At 41.2% G+C, this 24,525-nt stretch overlaps 1 protein-coding gene across 1 annotated transcript in view; it reads right to left on the reverse strand.

Moving 5' to 3' along the window:
* Positions 1-3,129: 3,129 nt before the first annotated feature.
* Positions 3,130-24,525, reverse strand: part of GLS (glutaminase) — a gene marked incomplete at both ends in the record, with an annotated part of 87,046 nt that continues 65,650 nt past the window's right edge. Inside the window, 4 exons of the mRNA XM_080688772.1 lie at positions 3,130-3,286; positions 6,079-6,142; positions 6,696-6,772; positions 7,294-7,355. Of these exons, the coding sequence (XP_080544898.1) occupies positions 3,130-3,286; positions 6,079-6,142; positions 6,696-6,772; positions 7,294-7,355 (360 nt within the window). The remainder of the gene's footprint in view (positions 3,287-6,078; positions 6,143-6,695; positions 6,773-7,293; positions 7,356-24,525) is intronic.

A 24,525-nucleotide genomic window follows, 5' to 3' on the forward strand; every position in this document is an offset into this window, starting at 1 on the left:
CTCTAGCCAAACAACTTTTTTAGTGACAACTTTGGTAGATGAAAACATATTGGCTGTGTTCACATGCCCTCTCTATGGTTAGAAAACCAAATGCTATCCTTTAGCCTGAAAGAGTGCTCTCAGGTCAGGCTTTCTGGCCGCAAAAGTGAGTGCCACTCCCTCGCAGGATGAATCAGGCAGGAGCTGAGAGCTGCCAGCTGGCCCAGTTGGGTTTGACTCCATGTAGATTTCAAGGCTTTATGCAAATAACCTCTCCTACTATTCAAAAATACATTCAAATCATTTAGTTCAGCAAATATTACTGAGTACTTTGTAACTCTAAAAGGATAGTGGTAGCTTCTAGAGGCCCAGAAATGTACCTGCCCATCTCCCCCTCCCCCGTCTTCAAGGATGGTCTCCTTACAGGATTCTCTGCTTGGTCATTGTGGTGACCCAACCTGACCCCTTGAATTCTACCTGGCTCATGGTAAGCATTAGAGGTGGATTTGAACCAAGTGAACATAGTCCCTGTGCCCAGCCCAGGGCTACAAGAGAAACACCTTAGTTGTTTCATGAGAATTCATTTTCCACACAGTTTTATTTTTTGATACATGTATTTATTATGCTGTAGAAAGCAACACTACCTGATTTCATTTAAAACAAATATTTCCCAATTTCAGAATACTCAACAATTTATAGTCTTAAGATTAGATTCACTTTGGGAGATGTTGGAAGCAAATACATTCATAGCTGTGTAATCCCCAGAAAGGATCTAAATCCAACTTCCGGCCATCCAGTCCCTGCTGGACAGACAACAGCATCAATAGCTAATCCAGCTCCGCAGCCAAAGGGCATTGTGGGGCCGCAGCGGGGTACAGCATATCACCAAAGATGATACCATTACAACCGAGACCAATAAAAACAACAGTGCATCCAAAGCTTTAAATCAGCGTGACCATCTAAAGCTCTCACAATTCAGAAAAAGCACATTTGATCCTAAAGCTAAAACAGAAAAATCTTTGGAGTTTACTGATGGCAGCAGTTATCAGCACATTCAACAACATTTAAACCAGATGAACTCGTTATCACCAGCCAAGAGCAAGAGCCAGAGCCCTGGGCACACGGTCGCAGGCGACCACCTGGGGAAAGAGTGGCACGCTCAGCTAAGCCACACAGACGTTCATAAGACAGTTTTGATCTGAGAAAAGATGAAAACTTTGTTCCCAAATAATAAGGTAGAACCTCTTGTTATTAAAGCCTCAACACCATTGGTTATCTCCAACCCACACACCTGGACCACCTTAGTGTTTCATTTTAATTGTACAAAGTGAGCTGCTGTTTGCACAGCTATCTCAGTCAATTGCAGTTAAGACTTGCTTACCCCTCATAGTGTTGGGAGATAATGTCGCACCTTGCAAATGCTACCTGTCCACATGGCTTAGTAGGTCTGTGGAGCAGTAGACAGCAGTGGGGCTGGGCACCTGCCCTCTGTTCTCCCCACAGCAGCAGGCATGGGGACCGCTAAGGAACACTGGCCATGGTTTCAGGGAGGTGCTGTCTGGGGAAGGGAGGGCAGTGGCTAAGCTACTGACTTAGACTAGAAGCAAAAATCAAAGCACCAGTGACTGCTGGAATGAGTAAGGTGCCATCAGGCATGGTAAAGCTCGGAAGCAGCTGTTTGTGCTAAGAGAAAAAAAAAGGAAATTGCCATATTAGTGTGGTACCAACTAGCATTCATGTAGTTGAGAATTTTGTTCATTTCACTAAATAGCCTCAAAGAAGTCCATGTGTAGGCATGCATGTGCACTTGGAACTGTGTGCTTAATATAATAAATTCTCACTAACATACCCTTTAACTCCTTGAGGTATGACAGGATAAAACGTATGTGCATTTACTTGAAAATTCCATTCCATTATGAAGCCCCTATTATCTGCTTTCTAAATTAATCATGAATTAACCCCCAAGACAAAGCAATGATGGGTTCTGATTTAAAACAAAATGGCCTTTTATCATCACTGAACTAGAGTCCCCCAAAAAATATACAATAGAGAATCAGAAAAATAAAATCTAAAGTGATCCAGTAGTCCCCCAGAGAGGACAAATATCTTGATGGATGCAGACATTTAATGACAGGGTTAAAAACAAATGTTATCTGCAGCAGTTCCCATGCCACCAGAATAACCTTGGTAGCTTAGAGCATTTCTGAATTTGTCTTTATCCTCGAAGCTGAGATATAGTAGCAATGCCTTTATTTTTTTTTTTTAAATCAGTGAATTAGAATCATTTAGTTGTAATTTTGTCTCTGGTTCTTCTTCTATGGACAAATGGCAGAGTACTATCTCTGATGCCAGAAACGTGAAGCACTTTCTGGCTTCCTGTGGAAACATGAAAACTGCATAGTATGCCAGCACTCGCTTTCCCAGTTCAGGGGAAGAGGCAGATAGCTAAACGTCTGGGAAGAGAGGTTGGACTAAGGGGATATAGAAAAAGGAATTTTTTTGTCAGAAGTATTGTAACTATATTCACACATATATTTTGGTCACCAGACATATCTTAAACAGATTCCCTGATAAAGTCTAATCGGAATTGGCCTATCCTGCTAAAAGTCGTTAACTACTATAATTATAAGAGTCGCATCGTGAAGTGCAGGTGACGGGAAACGTTTTAAACACTCAACCATATAAGTTTATGTTGTTCAAGCACTCAAACTAAATCTATATTTGGAGTCTTGAAAGTCACACTGTTTGCTTCTAAAGACAGCCTTGACCCCTCCGGACAGACTGTACAACAGAGCTTAATTTATAAATGCATATCAGCAGCTCATCACCATAAATTGAATGTTCACAAAACACACAAATAAATCATGAAGACCACACGGTTAAGCTAGCATAAGTAACTATTTCTCTTACGTCAAATTATACAGTGCACGAGGTAAATATTGCTCACATTATGGAGGGAGATTGTTTTATTTCTATTTTTCCCCAAAGAGATCAGATTTGTCCTGTGCGCACAATGAAGAAAACTCCTGTAACACTGAAATGACAAATGTTGTAAAATATACATCACTACCAGATAGAAATACACATGTTCTTCATAATCATTTTCCACAATTAAATAGGTAAGTGACTTAATCTTGGGATTTAAGACCATTATAACAATCCGTCAAGGTTCTTGTGGACCGTTTGGTTTTCCTTTCCATTGTCAGAATCTCCTTGGGGTGTGTACTGGACTTGGTATTCCTGGAGGATTTTAAATACATCGTGGTGTCCAAAGTGCAGGGCTTCATCCATGGGCGTGTTATTCCACCTACACAAGTGGCACAGCACAGACAGGGTCACTAAGTAATTTCTGTACAAAGATGATCATCCAGCATCCCAGGCTTTAAATGTGGGTTCAATGGCCACTCCAAGTGTAGCCACTTTAGCAGTATTACAAATGAAAATTAACAGTAGAAATGCAGAAAGGCAAAAGCTGGTGTCAGAGACAAGTTGGCATATAAGGAGAAAGAGTGAAGAATCTCATTTATGTGTCCAGCTGCCTGCGGAGGAACCTTGGTAAGGGAAGTCCTAGTGTCCACAGACAAAACGCATGCCAAGCGTTAATGAATTCTAACTTCATGAAAAAGCCCAAAATATCTCTATTTAAATAAAATATTCCATTTCAGGTATACAGTAGGCATTGCCCTAGCCTTTAATATCTCTGAGGTCTAGAAATGACTGTGACCTCACAAGAGCTTGAACACACATTGGCGGAATGAGGCTAGCCCAGAAGAAGTGACGTTTTTATCTTCTCCAGCAAGGGTGGGGAGCTTTGGGCGCACCCAAACACTATCCAACCAGAAGACTAATTCCCTTCCATATTGTGTGTTTCTGGGGCTGTGCTCTTTAGAGTGAGGCAGATAGATTCAAGCACAAGAAGAAACAAAGAGCTGACAGCATCAGTTAATTAGCCACGCCTCTTGCTAAAGGAGACAGCACTACAAAACTCACAGCTGCAGTAAAGGCCAGGGAGGATGCTGGGTGCCTAATGGCTCTGCCGTGGTGAGCCTGCCTTCCTGCCTCCCACTGCCTCTCACTAACTGCACAGGGGCCAGTTCCTCACTCCACTGGCTGGGTAACCACTCACCACCTACCTTCTCATTTTGCCTCTTCCTGTTTCCTTCTTTCTCTTTCCTGAATCCTTTACTTTTTATAGTGGAGTCACAAGAGAAAACCAAAAGGTGTCTAAAATTGTCTCATTTAAAACATTTTTATCAGCCTGTTGTTAATCGTTAAAATCAGGTAAGTACATTTTATCTATATCTGTGTTTCTCAAAAAAGAGCTGTATCAGTGGTTTTTACTTTGTGGGCCTTCACTAGTTTCAAGGGGTCGGTGACTCTAAAAAGGGACTTTAAGTCTTTGTCACAGTATGTGAGTATGTAAGTCTTCATAAAAACTGCCAGCTGCAAGTTACCTTTTTTAGAACTCTTCCATGAAATAAGGAAAAGTATCAGCTTTAAAGAATATAGTAATTTTGCCGGGCGTGGTGGCACACGCTTGTAATCCCTGTGCTTGGGAGGTGGAGACAGGAGGATCGCGCAGGTTCTCAGCCAGCCGCACTGGCTCAAGAAGAGACCCTGTTTCAAAAATAAAATAGGTCTGGGAGTGTAGCCCAGAGGTAGAAGGACTTCCAGGAACCCCAGTACCACCAAAAAAAAAAAAAAAAAGAATATAGTAATATCATTCAAATCTATTTAAATTTTAGGTGATACTGATTCTGTGTGATAGAGAAAAAGAATTGTCTTGAGTCTAGCTTCCGCTCTGGGATAGCAGGACCCAGTTACCATGATACTTAGCTAACTTGTGCCTGTTAGATGGGTTCTCACAGGCCGCTTTGGAGGAGAGGGATTCAACTATACAATGCGTAGTATTTCCAGCATATATTAAATGGTGTTTTAGTTGGGATGATAAAAACAGAGGAAACACTCCTTTTGGTTTCTTACTCTTGAAAAATCTGGGATGAGCGTTACTTTTCGGGATAGATGGGAGGACTGAAGTATTAACAAGGTTTTGAAATACTTCCACTAAAGGTCATTTTAATCATGGTTTCTCTTAACAACTATAGGAATAAAAATAAACCATAGGGTTATGCACAATTACAGAATTGCTAACAATTTCAGGCACTGACATCATCGCTTTTCTCGGCTTTTGCAAGCTGAACCAGTAAGACCCAGGGCCTAATATGTAAAAAGTTAAATAAGGCTTAATTAACAAAGCTAATATCCTAAGAGTAATCAACAGCTACAAACTCAGTGCAGCTCCTGTTTCTCAGATAGTGATCCGGACTCCTTATACATGCTAAGCTCTCCATTGAGAACCTTTCCTCACATTCTTCTAGACCTTTATTCCTGGTGCCCACTGGCTCAGCCCATCTGCTCTACTCCAGTAATAACATCAACGTTCACAAGTGCTGAGTTTACTGCACATCCTTGGGCTGCACTCAGATTCCCGCCTTGACTGCTCTGTGGACAGCGTTTGCCTCAGGAAGAGTAGTGGTTTGCTCTGTGGACCAGGAAGGAGAGGGAAGGAGCAGAATACATTCCAGGCAGGCTCTTCCCAGTGAAGATAGAAAGCTCTTCCCCCAAAGCACTGATTAAAATTCCATTTCCACAAAGCTTTCTAGAATAAATTCTAGCCAAATAGAGGAATTTCAACAAACGCTAATATGTTCATTTTAGAGTTACTTGACAGCAGCCTTCTTACACATTTTTATATGCTTCTGTAAATGTTTATCTTGACTACCTTGCGAAGTTAAAGGTCCCATGAGGAGAGAATTCCTATTTTCTATTTCCAAACACAAGAAACTGTCTTCTTCATAGTGTTGAGTGACAGTCAAACCTGAAAATTTCTAAATAAGATTCCATTCTTAGATAAAAATAGGATATGGGAGACGGACTAATCCATCTAGCAGAAGTAAGGTTTTGTTTGTTGCCTTTATAAGACACTAGAGTATTCGAGAAGGCTTTGTTGGATTTTCACATATCACTTGAATACTATAATCTTGTATATTAAAATGCTGCATCTTACCAGTTGTGCTAAAAGGTAATATAAGTACTCACCTGTCCTTGGGGAAAGGATTTACTTTGCAAGCTTCCAGCAAAAATTTAACAACTTCAACGTGACCTATAATCGGCACACATCAAAACAAAACAACATAAAAACAACAGATTTTAGTACTGAGGAGAAATTAGCTCTGGGAAAAGAAATAAATAATTGGTCATGAGCTGGGTGTGATGGTGCACACTTATAATCCCAGTACTTGGGAGGCTGAGACAGGAGGATCACAAGTTCACGGTCAGCCTCAGCTACTTAGGCTCTCAGCAACTTAGTGAGACCCTTTTTCGAAATAAGAATAAGAGCCGGGCGTGGTAGCACACGCCTGTAATCCTAGCACTTGAGAGGCTGAGACAGGAGGATTGAGGTTTGTGGACAGCTTCAGATACTTCGGCCCTTTGCAACTCACTGACCCTGTTTCAAAATAAAGAATAAAAAAAATAGGGCTGGGGGTATAGCTCAGAGGTAGAATGCCCATGGGTTTTATCCCCAGTACTGCAAAAAAAAAAAAAAAAAAAAAAAAGAATAGAAAATAGGACTGGGGGTAAAATTCAGAGGCAGAATGCCCCTGGGTTCAATCCCCAGCATCACAAAATAAATAAATGAGTGGATCAAATCTTACCTTCTGCAGCAGCTACATGGAGTGCTGTTCTGGAATCATAGTCCCGCTGTTCCATGTCCATGGCTGACAAAGCAAATCTGAAAATTTGTAAGCATAGCTACTCATTATATATAAAAATAAACCCAATTCACATTTGTGACATTTGCTTTGTAAATTCAACCCAAGGGCTCACTGGACAGGTGCCATCTTTACCAGGCTCATTAATGGCAACTAAAGCCCCTATTCAGCTGGTATCCAGGTGTCCCAGGTAAAAGCCACTTCACTGTTTCTTTATTATCTTTGCTATTTTGTGAACATTAACCATCTCTCACAGAACTAAGCTTCATCATGTTATTATTCAAATTCAAGAATAATGACACAACTCTACCAAAGTTTATGTCTCAGAAGGGCAAGAAACTAATTATAAAGTTGTATGTTTACATTAAGACTCCCATTCTTTAAGCTCATTTTGCGATCTAGTTTACAAGCATGTAAACTAAGCCGAGGTGTTTTGATTAGAGGAACTGGACATTACACCTGGGCCTCTCACTGGCTGCTCACCCAGCAGTCACTAAACAGACACCTGACAAGCACATGCTGACCCACCCTGTTCACATACCTTCGAAGGGCAGACACATCTCCAGTATAAGCAGCAAACAAAAGGTTGATCACTGACTTTACCTGTGAAAGAGAACAAAGTTCAAACATCCATAGGAGAAAATAAACACATGCAGTGTCCACCTGTCACTGGTAAGTAATTTCCACGTGCTTCCAACTCTTCAGCTGGATCACTTGCAAGAAGTTCTATAACTTTAAGTCACTTCTATAACTAAAAGAGCACACGTGTAGTATTTTTCTTCTTTTAAAAGGACTATACAGGCCAATCGTGGTGGCGCACGCTAGTAATCCCCACGCTTGGGAGGCGGAGGCAGGAGGATCGCGCAGGTTCGAAGCCAGCTGCTCTGGCTTAAGAGACCCTGTTTCCAAATAAAAATATAAAATAGGTCTGGGAGTGTAGCCCGGAGGTAGAAGGGCTTCCAGGAACCCCAGTACTACAAAAAAAAAAGACTATAAAGGAAAATTCAGTAATAAACATAAGGTACGTGAGTGAAAGAATGGAATGATACCACTTGGCACAGAAGAATGGAAACTCACAACCTGTGAAATTTGCATCGTTGGGGCAAATGAAAATTCTTTAGAACTCAATTAGCATGTTTCAGTTCTGTGAGCAACTCTGCAGAGTACTGATGAAATTCACATCACATCATTATTAAAAACCAAATCATGCTCTTTAAATATCTCATCCCTGCCAGCAATAATTTCCTCACCAATCACTGGATCTCCTGTAAATCTTAAAAGACAAAATTCAGTGTTTACCATCTTAAACTTAAAATTAGGGCTGTACTTCGCTGGGAAGAGTCTTTAGTTCATTGCCCATGGAATACAAATTGGGGCACTTTTGGAACCTAATACACTGCTTGAAAGTTGGGTAAACCCCCAATATATTGTCACTACATTCAAATGCTCCAAAAGTCACAGTGTATCTCCTTTAACAGTTATCCATTTTCTTGCTCTTATACTTAAAAGAGAAAGACTAGTTATCTTAAAGGTCACTTGATATTGGTCTGCTCTCATGGGAAGCTGAGAGAGGAGGATTGCATGCTTGAGGCCAGAACCAGCAACTTAATGATACCCTCAGGAATTTAGTGAGACCCTTTTTCAAAAATAAAAAATAAGTAGGTCTGGGAGTATAGCCCAGACAGAGGTAGAGTGCTCCAAGGTTCAGTCCCCAGTACCACAAAACAAACAAATAAAAAATGACATCATTAAGCCGGGTGTGGTGGCGCATGCATGTACTCCCCCTGCTTGGGAGGCGGAGACAGGAGGATCACGCTGGTTCGAAGCCAGCCTCGCTGGCTTAAGAGACCCTGTTTCCAAATTTAAAAAAATATATAAAATAGGTCTAGGAGTGTAGCCCAGAGGTAGAAGGGTTTCCAGGAACCCCAGTACCACAAAAAAAATGACATCATTGATCATACAGTATTTCAAGTCCTTCATAAATACTCAAATTTTTAGAATGCTTTGCAACCTCAACATTCAAACTGATGACTCAACTGAGATTGGACTCAATGGTACAGTAGAAACAGAAATTCAATTGGAGAGATGGAAGATAACCCAGCTCCAGACAAACAAAGCCGCAGCCCTGACGCTGGACTCCAAAATCTTAAACCATACACATTCTCCCTTTGCACTGTGGCTTCCTGTTCGTGGTATGTCAACACTAACTAGAACTGACTACTGCTGGACTTCTCTAATTTAGCATTTTCAGAGTGGTTTTTTTTTTTTTTTGGTAGAAATTAGTCCACAAGATACTCCATGAAAGTTAGGTTCCTATGGTTGGATATGTTCTTAAAATATTAAATCCAGCTAAGCATGGTGGCGCACTCCTGTAATCCCAGTACGTAGGAGGTGGAGACAGGAGTATCGCGGGTCACAGGCCAGCCTCATAACTTGGCAAGGCTCTCAGCAACTTAAGACACTGACTCAAAATAAAATTAATAATAATAAAATAATAATAATAATAAATGGGGCTGGGGTTGCAATACAGAGGTAGAAAGCCCTTGGGTTCAATCCCTAATGCCACACATGCACATACACAAATTAAATCCTCTTCTTGGAGATTCGTGAGTATGTGAGAGTCTCGGTAGAGGTGTGCAGTACTGGAACCTGACTATCTGAGCTGTGCACCACCAAATAACACTGCTCCTTAGTGTTCACACACACACACACACACACACACACACACACATACACACACATTTTCCCAGCCTGCACCTTGAAGTGGACACTTAACAGTGCAGAAGAGTGTTCTTGATAGGGGTACAAGAAAGAGATATCTCAGGAATGTTCTAAAACTCTAAGCATCTCCTCCCATTTTAGCTGTCCAACTTCTACACGTCAAAGTGTTATGTTTCAGGAGTAGAAGGTAAACACAGCTTTTCTGTCTCCAGGTGACTTGGACATACCCTCCAGGTGAGGAACTGTTGTAGCATCTTTTTAGTTGTAACTTCATTTTCTAAATTACCTTTGTGCTATTGGGCCACAGAAAACTCATCTCCAGAGGTTATTCCTATTTCCTGCTGACCTCTCATCACTGCTTGATGTTTTTTTTTCCTCATTAGTTTCTTTCATACTTTCTTCAGGGTGTGAAGGTCTATGTTATTGTGTTACAGGGGATTGAACCCAGGAATGTTTTGCCTCTGAGATTTACCCCCAGTTTTTTCTTTTTTTTTTTTTTTTGAGAAAAGGTCTTGCTAAGTTGTGAGGGTCTTGCTATGTTGCTGAGGCTGGTCTTGAACCTGTGATACTCCTGTCTCAGCCTCCCAAGTCCTGAGATTACAGGCACACACCACTACCACTCCCAGCATCTTCTGGCTTATAGTACCAGTGGCCACTCCCAAAACAGACTGATGATCCTCACTACAACTTTATTGAAAAAAACTGTTCTCACTTCTCAGGGGAACTCTAATGCAAAATACTGGCCTTTTTTTTTTTTTTTTTTTTTTTTTGGTGGTACTGGGGGTGGAACCCAGAGGCTTTCTACCTCCAAGCTATACTCCCATACCTTTTTTATATTTTATTTGGAAACAGGATCTCACTAAGTTACTGAAAGCCTCACTAAGTAGCTGAGGCTGGCTTCGAACCCGTGCGATCCTCCTGTCTCAGCCTCCCAAGCGCGGGGATTACAAGCATGCGCCACCATGCCCGGCTAAAATACTGGCTTCTAATACCCATTCCGTCTTCTTTGCTACCCTTCCTCAGGGGTGTGAACTCTTATCTTCCTCTCCCTTCACACACAACCTGCCAGATCCTCTCTGTTCTCCCCCACCCAGCACCTGTTTCTAGCACCTTTCCTCCTTTGCTGGTCCCCTTATATCTGTCTTCCTTAATGCATCCCACTTTGAAAAACCAACACATGGGTCCTATTGGTCTCCCCACTCCACTTGTAGTGCATGTTCTCAAAATATTTATATTTTTAATTCCCCGAAGATTATCTTCATCTTCACTATCACCTCTGAACAGTACTTTCAAAAGCTGCAGCAGCCGCCTAAGCCAATTCCTTTGGTCTCCCAACTCCTCTCAAGTCTGCCTCCCCGAGGCTGCCTCCCCGAGGCTGCCTCCCCGAGGCTGCCTCCCCGAGGCTGCCTCCCCGAGGCTGCCTCCCCGAGGCTGCCTCCCCGAGGCTGCCTCCCCGAGGCTGCCTCCCCGAGGCTGCCTCCCCCAGGCTGCCTCCCCCAGGCTGCCTCCCCCTGGCCTCCCTTCCTGCTGGCTGCCTCACCATTCACACCCACTTCCGGTTCTTAATCATGATCCAAAGGCAGTTTCCATCTTTCTGGGTTTTCAATATAATGTCACTTAAAAGTTTCATATGTTCCTCAGGCAAAATAACTTCCCAATCTAGATATTTACATATTTGTAAATAGATATTAATTTATTTACTTTGTAATAGGGGTTGAATCCATGGCATTCTCCCTCTGAGGTACACCCCCAGGTCTATTTTTTTTAAATGGGTCTCACTAAGTTACTGAGGCTGTCCTCAAACCTGTGATCCTCCTGTCTCAGTCTCCCAAGTATTAGGATTACAACTGTCCCTAAATCCAACCCTATAGCTCCACTTGACTGTCATACTAACACTTCAAACTCGAAAGCAGCACTGACAGCTGTCGACGGTGGCTCCCGAAGTCTACCTGCCTACTTCCCAGTGTCTCCAAGGATCCTCCACAGATATCCCAGAAGTACGTCCAAAAAGGGCTTGATTTGCTCTGCCTCCCCGCCTGCAGTCAGCTCTGCCAGCCGCTCCCATTTTGAGAAAACACTACCATTCCTACAGCTGCTCACTCTAAAACCTCGGGAGTCGTCCAAGGGTGCTGCGTTCCCTTGCACAGGTTGCGTCTTCTATGTGGCTACTCAGACACAGCAAGAAGGGCCCCCAGCCCAGGCCCTCCCCAGCAAGGCGTCCCTGGGAGGACAAAAGGGAGGAAGAAGGCCGCCTTCACATGAAGACTCGGAAAGCAGCCCAGAGCAGAATTCCTAATCCACACAGACCCTGAAAGCATTCCTTGATTCTGTTCTCTCTCTCATCCAGCTCCTGTATGTCCACAGTCCCACGACTTCCCCACCTCTGTCACTATCACTCCCGGCTTGGAGGACCGGGCTAGCCTGATAACCACTCTTCCTACTTAACTTGGCTCTTGCAGGAGCTGTAAATCCTCAAGGGGCTCCCCATGACTTTCCATGACTCCTAGAGTAAAAGTCAAACTCTCCCATGGCTTGCAGGACTCTTAACTGCTCTACTCCCCAGATCCACTGCACGCCTCGTCCCCCACCACTGTCCCGGAGCACGTGCGTGGGGGTGCTCAGGCACGTAGAGCCTCCACCTGCTGCCAGGAGGAAGGCCTGACATTCCCCAGGCGGCCAGGAGGCGCCCTCCCTCCGTCCCTTCAGGTCTTCTCAACTCAAATGTTATCCCCTGGGCTCCGCAACACCCCCTTCTCATGGCTCCTGATCCCTGGCCTTGTTTTCTTCTGCAGGACAGAGGTCATTACTTCCTTTTCTCCATCTCCATTAAATATAAGCTCCATGAGGGCAGGGACCACTTCTCTTTCCCTGCTGTAATCCCAGGGCCCAGCATATAATAGGTGCCCATTAAATACTCTCCTAAAGCATGAGATAGCCAACTTGTTGCCACTATTTGAGTATTAAACTGTAATCATTACGGATTCCTCTACTTCCATTAACTTTGACATCTTCAAGTGTTGTTACCAGATTTATTCAATCCTTCTACCTGGTGCCTCTGCATCCAGTCCTTCCACCCTCCAACCTTTCTACACACTTCTAATCATCTTCTCAAACACTGCTTTGATCACTGAAGGCTTCTAGAGTAGGGGATTAAGAAATCCCAAACCATCCAGGATAAAATGTAAATTCCCTAGTCTTGCCTCCAAGAGTTCTTCAGTCTGGCTAACTTACTTTTCTCTCACAACCTTGATAGAGCACACTTGGGCTTACGGCCCTTGTTTTATCTTGGCGACTCTGTTCTTCTCTCCCTTTGAGGACACCCAGATCCCAATGATTAGCTCCAAATTCCCTTTCTTGCTGCCACACCTCCCCAGGTCAAACTGTCCCAGTGTTCATCACCCAGAGACTTCGATGCCAGCTGCCTACACGGTGTGTGTGGCAGCAAGTGCCAGGGATAGTCATCAACGGAATGCTCACACACACACAACCAAGAATATATCTTCTGCTCCATTTAAGCCGCAGTGCATACTATTCCCTGAGAGCATGATTTCTTTACCCATTTTACACCCATCTCTTAAATAATAGGCAATCTCTGTTGGTAATGTAAGTTTGCATAGCCCAAATGGGTAACTATAGGAGTTCCTCAAAAACTAAAAATAAAACTACCATATGATCTAGCGACACTACTCCTGGGCATATAATCCATAGGAAATGAAGTCAGCATACACAAGAGACACCTGAGTACCCATGTTTACCACAGCACTATTCACAATAGATAAGATACAGAATGGGCTCAGGTGCTCAACAGATGACAAGAAAATATGGTAGATATACACAATATCATTTGGCCATAAAGAAGAATGAAATCCTATCGTGTGCAGGGAAAAGGATGAAACTGGACATAATAATGCTAAGAGAATTAGGTCAAGCCGGGCTTGGCAGCACACAGTACTTGGGGGGCTGAGACAGGAGGACCGCTGGTCTAAGGCCAGCCTCAGCTACTCAGTGAGTCTCTCCATAACTTGGTGAGACTCTGTTTCACAATGAAGAATTAAAAACAAAAAGGGCTGGGGGGGATTATAGTTGGGAAGTAGAATACCCCTGGGTTCAATGCCTGGTTCAAAAGGGGGAGGGAGTAGCTCAAGTACAAAAAGACAAAAATCTCGTGTTTTTCTCATATATAGAAACTTAAAAAAAAAAAAAAAGACCTGAAAGTAAAAGAGGAACTATTAAAGACTGGGAAGGGAGCCAAGGAAAAGAGAGGAAGGGGAGGACGAGCGCGCGTAGATATGATCAATACACAATATGTGCATGCCACCGTGAAACTCACTGACTTTATAATTAGTGTTAAAAATAAGTAATCTCCACCTACATCTGCCTCACTATGAAACCACCACAAATGGTCACATGGTTTATCTTCTTGTGTATATTAATTATCTGCCCTACTCCCTTTACTTTCTCTTTCTTTTTCTCCATCCCTCCCTCCCTCTTTCTTTAAACTCAGGGGAATTCTACCACTGAGCTACATTCTCGGCCATCTGTATTTTAAAACAGGGTCTCTGCCGGGCGTGGTGGCGCACGCTTGTAATCCCCGCGCTTGGGAGGCAGAGACAGGAGGATCGCGCAGGTTCGAAGCCAGCCGTGCGCGCTGGCTTAGGAGACCCTGTTTCCAAATAAAAAATATAAAAATAGGTCTGGGAGTGTAGCCTGGAGGTGGAAGGGCTTCCAGGAACCCCAGTACCACAAAAAAAAAAGAAAAAAAAAAAAAAAACAGGGTCTAACTTGCTGAAGCTGGCCTTGAATCTGCAATTCTCCTAGCTTAGCCCATGTATTAGGACAACAAGCGTGTACTACTATGCTAGGCTTCTATTCTTGAAAATATATTTGTGCTTGTAAGTAATAAATCCTTGTGTTTCAGTGACTACACATGAATTACATTCCTCTTAAAATTCTGAATTTAGACCAAGCTACTTTGAGGATATATTTCATAGTTTCTGTGTATTATTTAGTCACTTATTCAATATTTTAATGCTCTATAAGAAAATTTCTTATAAGACCCAGAGAGGGCTGATTTTAGAATATAATCAGTTTATTCTGAATATGCTGATACTTTATTCTAAAGCATGTTTCAGCTTATAGATAAATACAAAATGAAAAATGAGAACCCTTTAATGAACAAAAGCCTGGTGACAAATGGGGACATTAGCTTGCCTTAATAAAAGTTATTCAAGCCGGGCGTGGTGGCTCACACTTGTAATCTCCACGCTTGGAGGCTGAGACAGGAGGATCGCACAAGTTCGAAGCCAGCCTCAGCTTCTTAGTGAGGCTTTCCGCAACTTAGTGAGACCCTGTTTCCAAATAAAATATAAAGTAGGTCTGGGAGTATAGCCTGGAGGTAGAAAGCCTCTGGGTTCCACCCCCAGTACCACACACACACACACACACACACACACACACACACACACACATTATTCAAGAGTAACATGGAAGTTTATTTTCCCCATGAAAATAAAAGGCTAGTATCAGAACTGAATTTAGTCCAAACCAGAAGATAGGAGTTTGACACCAAGTGTGTCTGGCTTCCTCCATGCCAGGCAAGCACCAGGAGGCAGCACACACACAGGCACCATTTAAAAAGAAACCCAGGAAGCCTCCTCAGTGCAGTGAGTAGCCACTTAGAGATTAAGATTGCCTTAATCATGAAATGAGCTATGGTGGATTGCCGAGGAAGAAAATGAAACTGGCTTAGCAGTATCGGGACCACAGATGGGAGGGCTAGTTCATTTAAGGACAGTTTATTTCCTGGTTATAAGAGGTTCACAAGTATTCTCCACTAATGTGGCACACCCTCTGGAATTCGGACCACAGCACAGCCTGCAGAAAGTGCAGTCCAGAAGATGACTACTCCACCTCCGAGACAACTCCTGCAAACAATGTAGGTGTGCTAACCCTCCCTAGAGGCGTACTGCCCAAATACCCCACAGGGTACTTAGGCTGTGTTAATTTTAAAAAAAACTGTCAAGAAAGACAGGGTCCAGGAAATAATGGGTTAACATAACTGCCAGTGGCATGAAACCTGTGCTTTGATGAATCATTCAGGATGAATCATTCCTCAGTAACAAAGAAACAGACTATGCGCAGCAGCTACATGAGCCTTGATAAATTAAGGGCTCTGAGTTGAGATGTGTGCCTCCCACAGTAGAAACTACCCTTGGGCAGAGCTGTTAAAAATCTGTAAATTAGCTGGGCACAGTGGTGCATGCCTGTAACCCCCGTGCTAGGAAGGCTGCAACAGAAGGATCACAGGTTTGAGGACAGCCTCACAGGGTAGCAAGATGCAGCAACCTAGTGAGACCCTGTTACAAAACAATAACAAACAATAAAATAGGTCTGAGGTGTAGCTCAAAGGTAGAATGCCCCTGGGTTCAATTCCAGTGCCACAAAAAAAAGAGAGAGAAATCAATTAAATGTTAACAGTTTTCCCTTCATCTTGTGGTTTTTCCAGTACTACTACATTCCCTTATCAAATGTGTGGTCAGAAACTGCCAGAACCAGACAGCCTTATCTTAGTTTATTTGTACAACGTCATGACAACAGTGGAAAAGTTATAGTTCATACAAGTTCGTTCCACCCTGGCATGCTCGACATAGCAAAATCTCACTTTCTCCACAATTGCTAGAAGCCGGTAGAGAATCTATCAATTTTCACAAGTCACAAAACATTCAATTCTTTTTTCTATTTATTTTGGACTAATTTATTTATTTATTTATTTATTTATTTATTTATTTATTTATTTATTTATTTATTGGTGGTACTGGGGGTGGAACTCAGAGGCTTTCTACCTCTGGGCTATACTCCCAGACCTTTTTTATAACTTTTATTTGGAAACAAGGTCTCACTAAGTTGCTGAGAGCCTCACTAAGTAGCTGAGGCTGGCTTCAAACCCGTGTGATTATCCTGTCTCAGCCTCCCAAGTGCAGGGATTACAAGCGTGCGCCACCATGCCCGGCTTATTTTGGACTTATTTAAGAGTTGTATTTTGTGAACCGGATGTGGTGGTGCACGCTTGTAATCTCAGTACTTGGAAGGCTGAGATGAGGATGGATGGTTCATGCCCAGCCTGAGCTACTTGGTAAGACCCTGTTTTCCAAATAAAAAATTAAAAAATAGGGTTGGGGGTTTAGCTCAGTATTAGAATGCCCCTGAGTACAATCCCAGCACCACCACACACACAAAAATAAAGTTGTAGTTTGTGACTTGTGTCTTCTCCTCTTAAATGCCCTGATAACTCTGTCCTTAAAAGTTGCAATTATGGGGCCGGGATATAGCTCAGTGGCAAAGCACATGCTTTGCACGTGCAGCGCTCTGGGTTCAATCCCTGGTTCCAAAGAGACACACACACACACACACACAAAAGGGTAGCAATTATGAGAATTATTTACATACTCACAGCATTTTGCACTTCTATAGTGGATAACCCTGAAAATTCTAACATTTTAAACAGTTATAAACAGTTATAAACCAGGCATGAGGCACTTGCTTATAATCCCAGCACCTTGATGATGCCAATCCTTAACAGAGCTCATATTCTTGTCCAAAGGACGTCAAACTAGGGGTGACAGAAGCAGGAGGAAGGGTTTTCAGTTGCCTTTTTTTTTTCCTCACTAAATTCATTCCAAAAAAGCAGAATTAGTCATTGTTTCAAGGAAATTAAAAGATTAAATTGCAATTTAACTCTTAATTAACAAAGGCCCTTTGCTATATATTGGAAGGGAGAGTGAGGAGAAAAGGAGAAGGAAAGAAAGCGAGAGGAATGAAGGAATGGAGAGAGGAGGAAAGACTGGTTCATTGGTTGTATACTGTTCCAGCTATTTTATTTCTACTCTACTACCAACTGCAAAACTGAGGTTTCCCTTGTTTTTCATCATTAGTTTCTGTCTTCATACAATGACTAATTTAGCTCTTTGGAATGAATGAGGGAGGGAGGGAAAAAAGGCAGGCAACTAAAAACTTTTCCTGCTGCTTCTATTACTTCTAGTTTGACGTAAGCTGTGCTCTCGTTTCCAGCTCACTGCAGTATCCATTGTCATGGAATGGATACTCTTCTTCATCTTAAATAAACCATCATGACTGCAGATCCAATTCTGTTTTAAAAGCTTCACTCCGAGTTGGCCATTCATGGCCTTTAATCAAAACAGGCTTTCAGACATCTTTTCGTAAATATTTGTCTTAAGGTCATGTTAAAACATACAAGCCTATATATTATAGCTTAGCTAAAGAAAATTCTTAAGTTGCCAACATATGTAAGTGAAATGCCTTGCCAACAAGGGCAACAAGACCCTGTACAATATATATGTGACCAGAGATATTTCCTCTTTCCTTTATTACTGAGTTTATTTATTAGAGAGAATGTATAAACCAAAATTATGCTTTTATGACTACATAGTCTAAGGTGAATATGAGGCCACATGATTTAAAGCTTTCAAATGGTTTATTCAGACACAGATATTAATATCCTATATATAGCAAGAACTAATCCAAAGGGTAATCAGATCGGAGGATTAGGAACAACCCTTCATGGTAAAAGCAATGCAGCAATTTCATGACCATATTTCCAGATTTTCACACAAACACAGGAGTTTCTCATATGATAATTTCAGTACACAGAAATAAACAGTAAATTCTATTCTAATGGAGAGAATTTCTACTTCACAGAAATTTCGAGAGACCTTTTTATAGAAATTTCACTTAAAATACACGGAAAAAATAGGTCAAAACATTATATTCTACTCTTATTCCACTAAGTAATAAACTCTCTTAATAATGCAATTTCAAAATTTCTCAGTGAGTTGGGTAATCAAATATAATTTTACTTTTTGGTAGCTAAGAAGTCCTAATTACATCAAAGAAGTCTAACAACTCATGAAGATAAAAAACTAAATTATACCATATTTCCAACAAAATGGTTCATCTGAAGCACCTTCTCTCCCTTGACTGAACTAGTGCTTTAAGTATTACCACCCCTGTTATTATTCAGAGGATAGGAAACTGAAGGCTAGAACATTTAAGTGTTTAGATCAGGGTACCAGAGTTGGTAAGTGGCAGTGTGAGGAGTCAAGCCCTATCTACCTGACGCCAGGCTTGGTGCCTGCAACCACTGCCTATCAACTGGGCCAAGAGATTTCCTAGCAAAACCGAGGACTTCCTCACCAATACAATACCAAGAGGGAAATATGTTGTCATAGGAAATCGTAAAATAGAAACTAACAATTTATAGGGAAATCAAAGATAATAAATTTTTGAGGTGATAAACACCACAAGGGTGTTTTTATCAATGAAATCAGAGGAATAAAAACAGTTCAGTTAAATATATATCAATATCACACACAACAAATACAAAAATGTTAAAGATATTATCTTTATTCTTTGCACTAAAATCTCAAAAAATGAAATGTTTTGGGTTAATATGAATAAAAACAATTATGACCGCTACAGCATGAGCAGGAAATAAACAACTTCTTATCTCAGCGACTCATATTATTCGGGTAAATGTCAATGAACTGTCTTCAGAGATAGCAATGCACTCATAAGCATTCTTCCTTTTATGCCTGAGTATGAAAGGAGCTAACAATATATCTTTGTGTTGTCTGAAAAACAGCACTCCTAATTAAGTATCAAATAGAAGAAAAATGGAAATTTGATCAAGTGCAAAGACAGCTATTCCTCTAAAGAACAAAACTGCATTCTTTGTGTGCCAGACATAAGCGCATGTGCATTGCCCTACTACCAAAGTTCTTTCCTCTTTCTCCCAGATATATTTGTTAGCTTCAAGGAAAGTAGTTAACATTACACTAGTGTGTCCAGATAGAGCAGGTACCGCACCTCTGGACTGGGGCTGCAGTTCAGAGGCACAGTGCCCCTGGGTTCAATGCCCATTACCACAAACTTAAGTCAGCTGTGTATGTGTGTGTAGTTTTTACATTGTTCTCTACATAAAATCACTCTAGCACCATTTTCAGGGTTTATCATGAGATTGCAGAGTATCCGTTTTTATTTTAGCATTTATAATTCTTATTGGTAATATTTTATTCTGTGAAGTAATGAGGTCAGGCATGGTAGTTATTAAAAGAAATCTGTATTAGTTAAATGCTGCTTAAAGTGAACCAAATTCGTGTGTGTGTGTGTGTGTGTGACTAGATTGAGAGTCTCACTCCTTGCTGGGGCTGTCCTTGAACCTGTGATCATCCTGTCTCAGCTTCTCAAGTACTGGGTAACAGTCTTCTATATATGGAGGATATAAAGTAGATTATAAAGCCTGCTGTTCAAATCTGGTCTGGTAAATGTCCTAAAAATCCCTTGCTGTAGTTGCTGCCTACCTAAATCCACATTCAGGATGCAGCCACAGGATACTTAGAGGAAAAACAGCGCAGACTGCTCCCGCTGCATACAACCCATGGTCATCAACCTCAGTAGTATCTTGAGAACAACGCCAAGAGAGTTGGCGGTCTCTCCCACTTTAACAAGAACATTTCCCACCTTCATTTTGCTCTAAAACCCTGTAGTCTCTATTCACCCCACAGCTCATTCTCAGCAGAAAAGCCTCTCTTCATATTCTTCAGGAAAATGGAAGTTAACAGACACTCCCTAGATTCAAGCTTCTCCATATCCTCTTTAATTAGAGACGGTGCTCTTCCTGTACTAAAGATAATAGGCTAAGAGTCCATCTCTTCATGGGAACCTCATTTTACAAGGGATTGAACCCGAGGCCCTCTACCACTGAGCTGCTTCCCCAGCCCTTTTTGGTTTTTATTTAAGACAGGGTCTCACTGAGTTGCCTGGACTAGCTTCCAACTTCAGCTTCCAAAGCAGCTGGGATTACAGGCCTGTGCCAGTGACTGGTTTCGCTGGACTTCGCCCATTCAGCAGCCAAATGTGCTCTAGTCCAACAGTTCCCTGGCTTTTACATCTCAAATACAATAACAATTTTTTTAAAAGAGGGGAAGGTTATTGAAAAATAAAAAAACGACCATACCATCTACTATTTTGATTCTTTAAACAGAATATTTTATCATCAAAAGAAAAAAACCAGGAAAGGTATCATGTAAATAGAAACCCCTTATCTTCCGAGTTTGATACAGTTCAGTGTTACAAATGCTCTTTTCCTGGATTCCTGAACTACAGTAGCCTATATTTTCTCCTCTACTTTTCCCTAGTGTTAGCCCCTTCGGCTCTATCCTAACCTCTATTTTTAATTTTTTTTTGTGTGTGCTAGGGTTGAACCCAGGGGCATTCTACATCTGAGCTACATCCCTAACTCTATTTTATTTTGAAACAGGGCCTTACTAAGTTGTGGAGAGCCTAAGTAGCTGAGGCTGGCCACAAACCCGTAATCCTCCTGTCTCAGCCTCCCAAGTACTGGGATTACAAGCATGAACCACCACACCGGATTCTATCCTACTTTTAAAACAGGAGTTACATTTTTGGTTTCCATTTCTTCTTACTTTACACTGTCTCCTTGAGTAATCTCACATCAGGACAGCTCAAAATATTACACTTTCCATACTGACTACTCACAAAATTACCTCACCAGTTTACACCAGTTTGGGCCTCTGACTACTTAATATTAACTGCTTGTTGTTGTTTGGATATAGAATATTCCTGAAAAAAGCTCATGTACTGAAATGCAGAAATGTTCAGAGGTGATATAATTGAATTAGCAGGGCTCTGATCTCAGTGGGTAAGTCCATTGATGGGTCAATAAATTTACTGGGTGATAACTAAGCAGGCAGGTGTGGCTAGAAGAGGCGGGTCACTGTGGATGTGGTATTAGGCACTGTATATATCCACAGACCCCCTCTTGCTCACCCTCTGCTTCCAGTCACCATGGACTGAAACCTCCAGAACTGCAAGCAAATACATTTCCTTTCTCTTAAGTTGTAGTCATCAGGAATTTGGGTCACATCAGTGAAAATGCTGACTGAAACACCGCCTACCCATTATCTACTTCCACCCCTCCCATACAAAGGGAATCTATGTGTTAGGGGTAGCAGTGTGCAAATTAAAACATTTCCCTAGAGTCCCTTGCCAGTGTCAGGTGGGTTCCTAGTCAAGCCTTTTCCTGATATATTACTCTTCTCTTTCTTTCTCATATGAGGTAGGCAGAATAGCCAACTTTTAACTCTAAGGTGTCAGGCATATAGCCAGCAAAAGCCCTTTCATTGGGTCTGGTGAAGTTTACTTACCAATGGTACCAGTCCTAGACTGTCTACCCCTAGACTTTTGCTATATTAGAGAAATAACACAGGGTAGTGTAGCATATAAGATCTGTGGCAGGAGCACCTGTAATGTGTGTACATTACAATGCACTCTTGAATCAAGGTGTAGGACAGCACACCAGAAGCTGCATGTTAAAATTAAGATAGCCAGTGGGTGTGGTGGTACATGCTTTTAATCCCAGTACTTGGGAGGCTGAGACAGGAGGATCGCAGAATCTCCAACATCCTCAGCTACTTAGTGAGGCCCTCTGCAATTTAGTGAGACCCTTGTCTAAAATAAATAAAAATTAAGGCTGGGGATATAGCTCAGAGGTAGAATGTCCCTGGGTTCCACCCCTGGTACAAAAAAAAAATATATAGGACAGCCTAATATTTGGATGCACATTAGAATATGAGAAAGTCCACCCACTCTACATAATACTATCCTTTCTCTAGGACTCATCCATGGCCAGTCTCCCATCACTTCACCTCACTCTTTTACCTTCTCAAATATGCTAAATGCCTTTCTGTCCTGGGACCTTCAAGCCAGACCATCCTATCAATCCTACTCTACCCTTCCTCTTCTTACTCCTTTATAATCCCAATACTTGGGAGGCTGAGACAGATGGATCAAAGGATCACAGCCAGCTTCACCAACTTAAAAAGGACCTCCACAGCTTAATGAGACCCTGTTTCAAACGTAAAACAAGGCAGGAGGTATAGCTCAGTAGAATACCTCTGAGTTCAATCCTTACTACAAAATATATATATATATATACCTTTCAGATAAAATTATATCTAACCACCCAGACTACATGAGGTCTTCTTATAAGCTATCCTAGCACTCTTTTTCTTTTTTAATCACTACACTATTTTATTCACCAACATACTGATTTCATTTCCTTTGGATATGTACAGAGAAGTGGAAATACTAGGTCATATGGTTCACTACACTATTTTATTAGCATATATATATATATAATTTGGCAGGACTGGGGATGGAACCCAGGGGCATTGTACCTCCAGGCTACACCCCCAGCTCTATATTTTATTTTTTAGAAACAGGGTCTCACCGAGGTGCAAAGGGCCTAAATAACTGAGGCTCTCCACCAACTGTGATCCTCCTTTCTCAGCCTCTCAAATGCTGGGACTACAAGTGTGCGCCACCACGCCTGGCTTAGCTTAAATACTTTTTAAAGACACAAGACATTAAAGATATAGCTGGCTATTGGCCCGGTTTCCATTCTTCTTTCCTCAGAGGTATGCTTTATCCTAAGACTGGCACCCATGCTAGTGTACTTCTCACTACATGGTATATTTGTGTCTCATAAAGCCTAGTGTAAATGTATAAAAGGAAACATCTCTAATAATGCTATGTCCACATATGAAGGTATCACTACCAATCTCATTAATATGTATGGGGAAAGATACAGGGGAAATCTCACCAAGTGCTGTGCGTATATATTTTTGTGTTAAACTGAACCTAACTACGATGTATATTTACAATGCAAAAATAAATTTATTTTTTAAATGGCATGAGATTTACTCTTTTGCAACTTACTTACTTTATAATAATTCAAATAAACTAGATATGCATCCATCAGTATTAAATCACTTATGACCACTTTAATACTACCTCCTAGATTGAAACCATTGAGTTGGATCAATAATTATTTTATTGTCATTGAATATCTCATGTAACTTGCAGTTCCTGACACATAATAGGCCAAAAAAAAGACCAAATGAAGAATGAATCAGTGAATTAATAATATGTAGGAAATAATGTTAAGGTTAATGTCTACAGATCTCAAGTATTACATCAAATTAAAGCAACTTCATAAAAGGAATGATGGGCTTTTTGACCACTCATGTGTATCACCTTATTAGTAAAATTAAGACATTTATTATAAAAGCAATAGGGTGATGAGAGCAATTAAAATGTAAAGTAGGTTCATTAACAATAAAACTGCTTTTCAGACTAAGGGGTTGGGATAGGTAGTACTTATTTTTTTGGATATACTTTAAAAGCAGAATTGTGCTTCTTCATAGTCCAGTATATGTCATATCCCTATGTTGTAACTGTGCTTATATCTTATACAAGGGCAACTGTATATAGCTGCAGACAAATCTAGAAATATCATCTTCATTAATGAATCAGTTTAGTTCTTGTTAGCTTCCAAAAACAAGCACAAAGCTGAACAAAGGTTAAGTTCATCACAGGTGGGGCTAGTCTTAGAAACTTTGCCAGACCCTGTTTCAAAACTGAAACAAAATAGGACCAGGGCACGTGGCTCAGAGATAGAATGCCCCTGGGTTCAATCCTGTGCCACAATCAATCAACGCTACAATAAGCACCAACTTTTATTGGTAGTATATTAAGTTATACTTAATGTTTTAAGAATACTTAACAAAATCATTTTAAGTATAAAAAGCTTTTACAACAAAGCTAAGTAATTTTAATGGTAGAATTTAGGGCTGACTTTTTGCTTTCTATAATCAAGTAACACTGGATTTAACTTTTTCCCACCTGGATATTTTAGAACATAAATCTGAATTCAGATCATGTCTGCTGAAAATTCCCCAATGGCTTCCTATCACACTTTATTTTCAGTGAAAACATCTTGGAAGACGGCAAATCTTTTCTTAGTGTACAACACGAATATTCATACATTAAAATCATATGTTACTGTAAATATGAGATGTAGGCACTGCTTGAATAAGTTATATGAAAAATGAACTACCACAGAATAGCTTTGAAATTAAATATAAAATTTCTCTAAATTCTTGGTCTTTGAAGG

The sequence above is a fragment of the Muscardinus avellanarius genome (assembly GCF_963383645.1).
Source record: "Muscardinus avellanarius genome assembly, chromosome: 2".
NCBI lineage: Eukaryota > Metazoa > Chordata > Mammalia > Rodentia > Gliridae > Muscardinus > Muscardinus avellanarius.